This window comes from Ixodes scapularis, unplaced genomic scaffold, assembly GCF_016920785.2.
Source record: "Ixodes scapularis isolate PalLabHiFi unplaced genomic scaffold, ASM1692078v2 PGA_scaffold9__187_contigs__length_104089568, whole genome shotgun sequence".
Taxonomy (NCBI): domain Eukaryota; kingdom Metazoa; phylum Arthropoda; class Arachnida; order Ixodida; family Ixodidae; genus Ixodes; species Ixodes scapularis.
Genome location: NW_024609884.1, coordinates 60,036,142 through 60,049,025, shown reverse-complemented (window position 1 = coordinate 60,049,025; position 12,884 = coordinate 60,036,142). Strand labels below are relative to the sequence as shown.

Here is a 12,884-nt window from a genome sequence, read left to right as displayed (position 1 = left end):
CTATTGAAGAAGATGGCATGGACATGCCCGCAAGGCCTGTGGGCATGTGCACAGGCCTTGTGTTAGGTAAACACCGAGGTGTGGGGACAACAAACGGGTCAGAGCGCCCCCCATAGTTCGATCTCCTCGCCATATTGAAAAGACGCACTGATGGGCGCGCAGCTTTCGGCGCTTTTTTTTCCCCCTTTAGTTTCAATATGGCGGACTCTATATACGGCGTGCAAGTTCGCTCGCTCCTTACACACCTCGTGCGTTTGTTTACCCCCGTTTTTCCCCCTCAAATGAGCCACGTGCTTTTGTTTTCCCCTGACCTCAATCAATGACGGTACGCGCTTGGCCGTCATCGCGCGCTCCCTACAGCACTGCAGAGCGAAGTGGGCGGGTAGAAGGAAGTAAATATAAAAAACAGAAAGAAAAACAATTAAAAAATATATATTTAAGGAATGCAAATATACAGCCGTTAATCAAATGCTAAAATACTGACATTGTTAAGGCAGAGGCGACACCACCAGGATCAACTTACCGCGGACGCTGGAAGCGTGGATATGCACGAACTGTGAGAAATTGTAGTTTTGCACGACGTTATGTGCCTATCTTGGGTCGGTGATCGAGACGCGCGTTGGTATGTAGAAGGGAGGTATTAACGTATTAGTAGGTTTTCACGCGAGCGAGGATCGATAAATTTCGCGAAACAAAACACCAAACGAGGAAGTTCTCTACGTGACGTAAGGTTAGGCGGTTTCAAACTAAATTTCATAGATGCTACGCTGCCAGTGCGATGATAGTATGAAGCGAACATATCTATTTTGAATTGCTCCGCAGACTCGCGCAACGGGCGCGAGGCTAGAACAGACCCCTTTCGAAAGTCACGTGCCGATTATTAGAAGGTCGGGACCACTGCACAATGGCGGAACAACTGACGTCATGGAACGTGCAAGTCATTTCATAAGATAGAGAGCGTCGGAGCGCGGCCAACAGTACAAGCCGACGGGCCAATCAAATAACGTCGAAAGTGCAACGTCACTGCGCTCATCACCTTTTTCTGTGGGTGTGCTTTTTCAGTGTGTCGTGACGTTGAGGTTCTAGTCCGCCATTGTGCAGGCCTTCCACAGCTGCCAACAGAGGGCAGTATTTCGAAAGGGGTCCTTGCCCGCCTGTTGCATAAATAATAACTTCACGTAAAGGTTTCTTTTTTTTTTTTTTTTTATGATACAATGGTTTGAGATCAAACTCGGAAAGCTATGCTTTTTAACTGGAGTCATGTGTTAATCTTCACCAATTAAAAAGGTAATTAAAATGTGTAGTTTATTATTTGACTTGTGCCGATTATTTCCCTATATTATCCCCCTGGCCGTATAAATCACCTCCATAGACCGCATTGCGTATCTTTTAAGGTCGGTTCGAATTAAAATGAAACACCCTAGCTGTTTAAGAAAAGGGAGAGGACCCGGTACAGAACCTTGAGAGACCCCGGACGTTACAAAAACTAAAGGGGAAGTGCGTGCAATGTCATTTACGAATACAAATTGTGACCGGTTAGTTAAAAGGCACGAATCCAAGAAACTGCTGGATTCAACATTTAGTGAACTTAAGTAGTAGCTATAGGTTATGTGATACCTTTTCGAAAGTTTTGTCGAAATCGAGAAATACGCCATCAGTTTGAGAACTACGACCAATAATGAGATGGTCGGTCAGTGAATGTTAGTAGCTGAGTTTCAAACAGAAATGATTTCCGAAAACCGTGTTGCGTAGCTAAATTTATATATATATATATATATATATATATATATATATATATTAAAAAAGTTGACGATGTGTGAACATATATGCTCTAAAATTTTACGTGGAATACTGGTTAACGATATGAGACGGTACTTGAGAGGACAGTGTTGATCACTATAGCTTTGTGTATCATTCCACCTTTCACATCTTCCAGTCGTCAGGTAAACATCCAAAATCAAAAGATTGTTTAAATATTTTAGCAAGTATTATGGAGGAATATTATGCAGTATTTTTTAATATAAAATTTGGAATTAATAGCATCGACTCCCGCTGAACAAGTTTTTTTTTAATAATTAATCACGCTAACGATTACACCAACATCAATTCCAACAGTGTACATGGGTATGTCATGAATTTTACTATGTTACAATGATGGCAAAGGGTATAAAATTAGTCGATAAATGTGAGATTCAAATCCGATGCGCAATCACTAAAATGACACAGCTAGGGCCTCCCGACTGATCAAAGATATTGAGGGCTTCTTATGCGATTGACAACATTCCAGAGGGCTGACTGTTTTGGATTGTTTGTTAATATGGATGGTAAGGTTTTAGAAAAATAAGTAGTCTTAACTTCTGTAATATAATTTTTGTATCAGCGACATTGTGATAATCAGCGTCAAGATTTGCAAACTGACCCACTACGAATTTTCGTTTTTTTTCTGTTACCAAGTATTTTTAATGCGCGAAGAATTGTTTCCGAACTTCTCATGCCGGGGTCACACTAAGGCCCCTTCATGTTTTAAAAGTGGCGCAAGGTGCGTCGATGCACGAGGCACGTGCAGCCCTTGGGAAGATCATGGCGGCACAGCACAGCACTGAGCTAGGTTTCAGACGCCATGTTCTTCCCAGAAGTGGCGCGCGGCACTCGTCTCGAGCATTTCCACAGCAATGAATGGCGCCACTTTTCCCAGGATAGGGGGGCTTTAGGTCATTCTGCTCATACATCACACAAACGGCAGTCTGCCAACACGAGTCACCGCAATATCTGTGGTTCGAATGCCGCGTGCCAAGATTTGCTCCTTGAGACTTGAACTGATTGCTATGCGGCATTCGAAGCAGGGATCTCGCGGTGACTCGCGTTCGAAACTGTATGCAGACTGTCTTTTGTATGATCCATAAGCAGTCCGTCTGCCCCCGGTTTCACAACTACTATATCATATCTGGGCGAAGGGCCACAAATTTCTAATTGAAATGTGCCAGATAAGGCGAATATTTAGAACTGGAGTGGTGGATTTTAAGTAATTACACTGCGATCACTTTTTATTCGTACACTGACGTCCGCCGCGGTCGATGCAACGCTTTCCTAAAAATATAATTTGTTCATATCGATTATTTTTATTATTTTTTTTTAATGCTGAATTGGTGGTGAAATTCCTTGCGTATATACAGGGTCTGTCACGGTACGCTGGCCAAATCGTTCCTGCGGAAATACACATCGCACAGGAAAAAAGGTTAATGTCGTATTGGTCTCTGCTACAAGTGCTATTTAGGAAAAGTAATAACGTTTGGTATAGTAAGGCTAATAATCACTTTTGAGTCATTAACTCATTAATTAGTAAGTTTAAAGGTATAGTTTCAGTTAGTAACTTTCTGAAAATCACCAAAAATTACTAAATCAGTTCAGTACACACCAAAAAAAAAAAAAGGCACGCGCAGCATTCTGCGGTGCTCCGAAGAAAAAAAAAGGGGGAAAAAAGCTCTCAATTTCGCGCCACGCCTCCTTCGTTTGAGAAAGGAAATGCGCATTCCAACTGGCGTTCGAAGCGCAACTGCGAAGCGGATCAGCTCGTCCTCGTCACCAAGCGCGCGTGAAATTAGAGTTTTAGCAGGTCGTAGCGCTAGCGGGCATTTGCAAACCATCTACTACAACTCCCTATTGTATTGTATCTCTAAGCCACCGCGTTCGCAACCGCTTGGCGAACGCGGTTCAACCGCCAGTGTGGCGCTCGCTGGCGAAACAAGACAATGGGTTGTTCGAACGCCATTGCAACAATAGACTTCAGTCGGCCCAAATTTAATGACTTTTCTTTCATTTTTTTTTAACGTTGCAGTATTTTGCACGTGCCTTATATCTTTTTTTTTTTTCCTTTTTAATTGTGATGATTTAGTAGTTCCAGACGATGTCCAGCAATCTTCTAAGTGGAACAATATCTTTAAATTACCTAATTAAAAGTTAATTATACGAAAGCAGTTGACAACCTAATTATACCGGACGTATTTTTAATTTTTCTGGATAGGCCCTTTGGCAAAAACCAATACATCTATTTTTCTTTTTTTTTTTTTCCCGTGCGATGCGTATTTTTCGCAGGAGCGATTTGGCCAGCGTTCCGTGAAACACCCTCTATAGGTTGACTTATTTTCTTTACTTTTCCGGTCAATGCCTCGAGGCAGCTCCAGCGGCTAGTTAGCGGTGCGCTCGGAGGCGTTCCTTCCTCCATCACTATAAATAGTGGTTCCACGCAGGTCTGCCCGGTTCGCGTCCGCGTCGCAGCGAGCGCTAGGCTAGCACGCGTGGATGCGATGGGTCGACTCGCTTTGCCGCGCACCTTCGTCGAGCTGCGACGTCCGACCAGCCGCTTGGGGCCGCTCGGAAATGTACGAACGATTAAGTGATGCGCAGGCCTTCACGCGGACTGGACCTCCGTGCACTGACGTCACATCGCATACTTTTGAACACCATGTAAAAGGAGGAGAGGGAAGCTGCTTTTGTAAGAAGTTTGAGTGACGGGTTCATCTCCTATAATCTTCTGGGAGGAAAACAGAGACGCCTGTGCAAATCCGGAAGGCACAAAGGAGGATCCTGATAAGAGGGGAGCTCCTGCCTAAAGATTGCATGCCTAAAGATTGCCCGAAAATCGTTTAACTTTGGGTTAGATGGTGTAGCGCTCTCGTGCTGTAAAGCGAAAAAAAAAAAAAGTTCATTTAAAATGTTTTTAAGTGAAGGCCTACGGACGTAAGGTTGTGTTATCATGCAGATGCAGAAAGCGGATTGAGATAGAAGACCGCATCTAAAATATGCAGGAATGCACGTTCATTCCTGCTTCATCAAGACATATATGAAGCAGCATAAAATCGTAACACCAACACTGCGGACACGAAAGAAATATCCCTATCATTTCGTCGAGACGTTTTTCATGGTATAACTCATTTCTTGGACAACTTTTCATGGATAAACGTTTCATGGGCATAGGTTTCGTCGACACTGCTGTTACGTTGCAACTCGTTTCACGAACATGCTCCCGCGACGTTTCATTTTTTTTTTTCTTTTTTCATTTGTTAATTGGGATTGCATTACCGGGGCTTCATTTCGTTCGTTTGAAGCACACCACTCGAGCTCGCACCAGGCCTCATCGGAACCGCCAAGGGTTCGGCAAGTTAGGCCACCACCCGGACGCCGACGACCGAGGCATTGTGCGCGAAAAGACGCTTTCGACGAAATGAACTGTCGACGAACTGACTGCCACCGCATGAAAAGCGCAGGCACTCCCAGGCAGGCGCTGGGCCACAGCTGGCCAATGCTGCGCGTTGTCGAGGGACGAAAAGAATGCAACGGACGCCAACAGCACCCGCAGGCAAATGCACGAACGAGTTAATATTACCGCTAGAACCACATCGATTAGATATGTCTACCTCAATGCAGTTATGATTTAATTTGAAAAACATGCAGTCAAGCTTCTCCCTTCAATCTTCTCAAGTCTTCACCCCAGGTGGTACAGCGATAGTTCACGGGGATGATTTCTATGGTGACAACTCTACCATACTCGCACACGTTTGATCAGATGGAGCCTGTTGTCAATATCCTGTTCTCCAATCCTAACTGCCAACCTCTACAAACTGTTCCTATTTTCTTTTTTTCACAACTAGTTTCAAATATTTGTGGGATAACCCAACGGACGCTTTCTAACCATTATTAGTGGAGGCCGCGAGTCTCCACCCACGTACCTTTGGCACCCAGTAAGATGTAAACCTGACGAGTGCGGTTTACCTGCACGAGGGAATGTTGCATATGTGGTGCATCATCCTTCCAGGTCATAAATATGAGTCACATAGCAGTCTGCTCTCATGTGATTTTGTGTCATACTAGGTTGTTCGCAAGGTAGTCATGTCGAAGGCAAAAAAAACAAAAAAAAAACAGAACCAAGCATTATGCAGTAATAAAATTTTTAACAAAGAAAGGGACACCAGCCAGTAATCATGAACATATAAAAATGTACATGGGGAATCTCCATCTTTGTATGCAACTATCAAAAAATGGGCAGCATCGTTTGAGCACGGCAGGGAGTCATTGGAAGATGACCCACGGGCAGGCCGTTCAAAAATTCAAGACAGAATCAGCGGGAAAGGTTATGGAAACAATATTTGGGGGACGAACCTGTTGAAAAATATTTAGCATAAGACATTTGTGTCCAATAAACACATATGAATCATAAAAGATACATAAGAACATGTAAGAACTATAAGAACCATACAAGAAACTTGTGAGAAGTTTCTTATATGTTCTTACATATCTTGTATGATTGATATGTTTATTGGACACAAGAAATTTCTCATACAAATGGCTTTTTCACTAAGGGAATACAGCGTTTTACTCATTGATTACCTTCCATCTAAAAGTATAACAGGAGCATATCCAAAAACTCGTTTGATTATGCCAGACTACTAAAGAAAAGTGCAGGGGTAAACTGAGCCAGAACATTCTGCTGCTCTATGACAATACCTCACCACAAACAACCCAGCTTGTTCTCCAGACTTTGATCCCAGCGACTTTGTCCTGTTCCCTATTTTGAAGCGCCTACGGGGAGACCGATTTCATGATGATGAGCCGACGGAAGCATTTCAACATTACTTTTAGGGGTTGGACAAAGCCTTCTCATCAGGAATCAAAGAACTTGCTTAGAGATGTGCAGTGCATTAATCTTCAGGACTAGGTTAAAGCGTAAAGGTATGCTTTTGTGCCTTAGCATTGCGACTCCTCTGTTATGCTTGGGGCTTATTGAATGCCCCTTGTGCATCCAATTGCTGTGCAAGTAGATTTCTTGTATTCCTGAGGGAACAAACATACAAAAAAATTACTCTGGAATATTCTTGAGGAAGACGCATGGTCTGGACCAAATAGGAATCCTACATCACTATTTAAACTAAATACGAACTAACACTTGCAGTAATATTATGACAACCAATTAAAAGATCCCACCTCATCTGTATTTCAGGTTAAACAGGTGGCATAGTTGCCCAAATCCAGGCAAAGTTAGAATTTTCAATTGTTACAATGGCACTGGAATTAACAATACTTAAGGGGGGGGGGGGGGGGGTAGGAGTGGAGAGGGTTTAAATGTGCTTGTACTCCAAAAATAAACAAACTTATTCTGGACCTGTGTTGTCATTAAGATGACATTGGTGGAGCACCTAGTTTGTATATTAAAGTGCAGGATGATATCCCTCTGCGGGGTAAAAGTAGGCACAGAAGTTTAAAGGTGGCAACCTGCAATAGTGGAAGTTGGTTAGTGAGGCATACCCATTCCTGCAGAGACAGGAATGGGCATGCCTACCAGCAGTGGCGGCACAAGTCAGCGGCACCCGTACAGCAGCCTGCCGTGACCGACCGACCCCCCGTCTCGTTTCAAGCAACGAAGCGTGAAGCAAGGAAGAGGGGGGGGGGGGGGGGTCGCACTTTCCCCACCTACCCCTTTTATGGCCCAGCTGCAACCCCCCCCAAGCACTGCACACAGGGCGGTCCACCCCCGCACCCCCTAGTGCCGCCACTGCCTTCCAGACTGTGAAGCCGATGATTGAAAATATGGAAACCAGGTGCACAGTTACTCCCATTAAGACAAAAGCAAGACTGAGGCAGCAGAGGTCTGCTGGGCTTAGTGATGACATTTCGAACACACAGAGTGATGAGGGCCAGAGGGGAGGAGAGAGAGAGGAGAATGTTTTGCTTCCCATTCATTTGTCAAAAAATATCTTTACATACTAACTCCAACAATAAGAGGTTTAACTGCACAACATGTAGCTTCCATGTGTCCCCAAGAAAGGACCGGAGGCTAAAACCATTGTTGCAAAAAGTTCAAAGAAAAATCTATAAATGCTGCATTCACTGCAGAGCGATTTGTTTCTTCTGTTGGCTTTTGTTGTTCCTAGTACAACGAAAGAAATAACCGGGTACCCTGACAACAGCAAACACTTCGGCACACATTCAATAAAAAAATAAATGATGGGTGATAATGTAGCTTGCTTTATCTACATGAGAGTGGTATAGCCAGGGGAGGGCTTATGGGCTTCATCCCCCTCAAAAGAAAATCCCTGGCTACGCCACTGCTGCAAGATTCTAAATTCCTGATGCTAAGTATAAGACACCAACAAATCCTTAGCAAGTGACCACAATGATTATGCCCCAATGTTCCCGTCAACCCACGGGCCTAGGGAGTTGAGCTCGCTGAGCTGCGGGTAATCTCAAGCGGGTATATGTGATGCTTGCTGACACAAACTGCTTTTTTTAGAAATCTATTTCAAAGGCACATTGAAAACCATTTTGTATTGTTTTTTTCAAGAAGTGCTCTTTTTCGCTTCACAGAGGGCCCATGATACTGTTCAATTTTGTCTAAAATTTTTAGATTAATATTTCTCTACAACACAGAACATGCCACACACATGCAAACACAAATGGAAAAGAAAATCTATTCCAGCGAATATCATGTTTCATTCATACTTAGCAGAAGGGAACATCCCTTGCGAGGTTTTGCTCTCTCCCACTACACATTACAATAGACAAATTGTTTTCTTGAAATATGGTGGATTACTGTGTGAATTAACACTTGTTCAGTGGAGATCCCTGCTATGCATTAACCCTAAAATTTGAAAATCACTTTCAAGATCACTTTAGTGTACTTTCAAGGACATATAATGATGAATTTAGTTGTTTTTTTTTTCTTTTTTATTTGAGGACACTGAATAATTTCCAAGTCAAAAAGCCCTAACAAAACCTATACAAGAATGAAATCAACACAAGCTAGACACCACAGTGTTGTTTTCTAGCCTACCCTCTTTGTTCCTGCATTTTTAGAGTCACTTTTGACTTAGAGCAATGTAGCTACTACCTCAATCATCTATATTCGTCGCAGATAATGGACCACCTCACTGCACAGCCCAAACAAATTGCAGAGTTCTCGTGCACTATTAAGCACATAAAAAAAAAAAGCTTTCAGTGCATATAAAACGACACTCTGGTTATGCAAACTGGGAATGTTGACGAACTGTGCTCATTGTGAAGCCAGCCGGACTTCTTCGACGTAGCCAGTCGAAGGGCACAATGCGACACTCGACAGCAGAGGTTTCCTTGCCACCCATTGCAGCACCTGGGGGTACAATGCAGGGCTACGAAAAGAGGGCTTCACTGGCAGTCACAAGACTGCGAGTGAAGGACAAGTTATACTTTAAGACCCAGTTGTAATTGCACTTGTGCCCAGATTCCCCCATAGTTAACGAGGCTGGGTGTCCTCGGCGGAGTCAGAGCCTGCAGAGACCTGCGCAGAGGCTGTCATAGAGGGGCCCCTCCAGCGGTACGTAGCGGCCGCCCTGCAGCAGGAAGCAAGGGTCACCCCCCAGCTGCTGGAAGCCTTGGCGCTGGAGCGGGCCCTTCTGCAGCTTAAAGGTGGCCGTAAGGTGGAGGTCCGAGGTGAGCCGCACCAGCAGGGGCACCGCATAGGGGGGCAGGGTGGCGCACAAGTGGCGGGCCAAGGCGTCCAGGTCCGTGCGGCCGGAGGGGTCGCGCACTGCCAGCATGCCTGCCCGGCCTTCGGTGCCTGGCAGAGCCACGCCATACACCACACAGTCCGTCAGTCCTAGCACCTGTGAGGCCACTGCCTCCACCTCGGCTGTTGAGACGTTCTCACCCTTCCAGCGGAATGTGTCACCCGTCCGGTCTCGGAAGTAGACGTAGCCCTGCTCATCCATGACCAGAAGGTCACCCGAGGCAAAAGCTGCGTCGCCCTTGCGGAACACGTCCCGGTACAGCTTCTTCTGGGTCGCCTCTTGGTTCACATAGCCATCGAAGGCGCTTATGTGTGACCTGTCCACTTTGCCCACCAGCTCACCCTCCTCGTCGGGCTGGCAGGCAACGCACAGCCCCCGTTTGTCGCGCAGCGGCAGGCCCGTCGCCCGGTCCACACGTACCAGCTTCACGGGCAGGATCCACTCGGCCAGGGCGGGCCAGAGCCGGAACACTGTGGGCACGAAGCCCACGGCACCAGCGCGGTTGTCTATGTTCACCAGGTTGGCGTTGCCTTCGGTGGCGCCGTATACCTCGCGGAGGTCACGCACCCCGAAGCGCTCGGCGAACGACCGCCACAGCTGGGGTCGCAGTCCGTTGCCGAACATGAGGCGCACCCCATGCTGGCGGTCGGTGGCCTTGGCCGGCTGGGCCAGCAGGTAGCGGCACGTCTCGCCGATGTACTGGCTCACGGTGCACTTCCAGCGCACGCAGTCGTCCCAGAAGGCCGATGCCGAGAACTTGGCGCGCAGCACGGCCGTGTTGCCGAAGAGTAGCGTCTGCGACAACGCCAGCACGCCCGCGGCCACGTGGTAGATTGGCAGGCAGACGTAGAGCACGTCGTCGTCGCGCACAGGCATCATGTGACGTATGCTGCTCGCGATACTGAAGAAACGCCGCTGCCGGATGATGGCCGCCTTCGGCAGTCCCGTCGTGCCGGATGTGTAGATGTAGATCAGCCGGTCGTTCATGGAGCCGCGGTACGGCGGTGCCCGAGGCTCGGCTTTAGCCAGCAGCGGTGCAAGGGGCACGCAGGGCGCCCCGAGGTCCTCCGGGGCAGCGTCCAGGCAGAAGTAGCGAGCCGACAGCTGGCCCATGAGCGGTAGAGCCTGGCGCAGGGCTGGCAGCAGCGCTGCGCTGAACACCACCGCGCGACAACGCACGCAGGAAATACAGTGTGCGAGCGGCGCCTGTTTGAGGTTGTTGTTGACCAGGGCCGACACGACGCCCACCTTGGAGAGGCCCAGCCAGAGAATGACAGCCTCGGGTCTCGATTCGGTTAGTATGGCCACTTCGTCTCCCGGCCGCAGTCCCTGCTCCCAGAAGACGTTTGCTACGCGCTCCGAGAGGTCGTACACCTGGCCGAAGGTCCACTCGCGACTCGGTTCTATCAGGCACACCTTCTCCGGGTGACGGCGCGCGAGGGCGTCGAAGACGCGCCCGACCGTCGTGTCCTCGGCGAGGCGACGACGCATGTACCAGTTGAGACGGAGGTAGCCCAGTCCAGCGCGCACGTCGCGGGGTGCTGTGGCAGCAAGCAGCCGGATCGTGCGCCAGCCGCCCAGGGCCAGGTAGACCGCAGCGAGCAGCAGTGATGCCGTCGTCAAGGACCACAACGTCCCAGCGACGCCGAACAGGCCCAGCAGCAGCGCAGACTTTGAGGACGACATGGCCGAGTGACCCACTTGGACTGGCGTCGGCAGCGTCGGCCCGACGACAACTCGCACTCGGCCAGCGATGCCGCGCGCGCGCAACTTCAACCTCTCGAGTGGGACACTGGGAGCTGGCGCCCCCCGTGGTATAGTGCCTAAACCTAAACTTCGCGTCTGGTGCGTCCGTGCAGTCGTGCCACGGAGCAGCCGTGGGGGAGCTACGGGGAAAGCCGGTAGATGGCGCAAGAGGCACAAAGACTGCTTCGAAAGGCGAGAGGCCAGAGAGGCGACGAAAATAATCCCTGGAGAAGGGGAACAAGAGGGACAAACACATATCTCCAAACACAGCTAGGTGACCGGTGCGCGACCGAAGAAATCCGCCTGGTCCTGGTAGCTCTGAAGATGCCTTCGCGTTTGCTTCGGTTGCGGCGGGGTTACCGCCTTGGGTGCCGCTGACCCCAGTGACGCCACTGTTTACACCCCTCTTAATTTTCTGAATTTATCCCTTGCTTCTTGTGAAACATTTTTTTATTGTATTTAGACGCACTTGGGTATACACGTAGGCCTAAAGTTAAAACTTTGATGTGTTTATTGGCTCAACGCCCATGCATCCAGAGGCGGCCAAAAGGAGGAAGCAACCAAGTGCTGGCTGTCTCCTCGGTTGTATGTTAACAAGCGGGAAGTGTGATTTGAATTTGAACGCGGGGAACTACAAAGTGCACAAGCGCACCGAGCCTCAAGACGCCACAGCAGGTCCTTGAAGACAGCCACGCTTGTGGCTTGGCGGAGAACCCCTCCAAAATACGAATAAAGTATTATTTCATGTTTTGGAAGTACTCTAATTTCATTACTTTTTGGGGTAATTTTAACTTGCAATTCATTACCACTGATTAAAAGTAATTGCAATTTAATCACCTGTTAACCTCGGTAATTCTAAATTTTGAATTTGTTCATTCGTTTATTATACTGTAATGACCCGTAAAGACTATTTCAAGGGTGGAGGTAAAAGTGCATATATGAATAAATATGGAAATAATTATAAAACTAAGTTAACAGGAAGTAATAATTAAACAGTCACCTAAAGGAAACGTCAACAAATTTACTGAAACTCGGCAACGTTCCATCGTCGCGAGTAAAGACAAGCAAACTCAATTTTAATTTTCAAGGCAGTTTTTATTATTATTGGCATTACTGTCACAACGTTAAGGCAGCGCCAAAACTTACTGGGCCCCTGATTGAGAAAAATTCGTGTTGTATTCGAATCCCTCACAAGCCGCTTCACTGATGTGAACGCGTTTATGGCCTAGGTATCAATGCGTTGGGTACGTTATTATGATTAGGGTTTCGTGTTTTTATTTTTCGTAAAATTCGGAGGATGTTATTCAGAGTTAATTTTTTGCCGAACATATAGAGTTTATCGGAGTTTATTCTTGTTAGATTCGCAATTCTCCGAAATTGGCAGTTGCATTTTGCAATGTTTTCTATTTTTCGAAGACAAAAAGAAATCATATCCGGCTGTAAACGTGCGATATCTAAATTCGAAAGAACGCGCTTGTAATAAATAATATTACGTCAGCTGGATTTGGCGTTGGCGCCCTTTGGCAATACTAATAATGTCCCACGACAAAACTTGCAAAAAATAGCAGAGAGGGCAAAAAGAGAAAAAAATGCCCTCCCCCT

General features: G+C 47.1%; 1 protein-coding gene across 1 annotated transcript; it reads right to left on the bottom strand.

Moving 5' to 3' along the window:
• Window positions 1–7,695: 7,695 nt before the first annotated feature.
• Window positions 7,696–12,033, bottom strand: LOC8023321 (long-chain fatty acid transport protein 1). Its single transcript, XM_040220348.3, has one exon. It carries the CDS (start codon window positions 11,220–11,222, stop codon window positions 9,291–9,293), a length of 1,932 nt encoding a protein of 643 aa, XP_040076282.1. The 5' UTR covers window positions 11,223–12,033; the 3' UTR covers window positions 7,696–9,290.
• Between the last annotated feature and the right edge of the window lie 851 nt (window positions 12,034–12,884).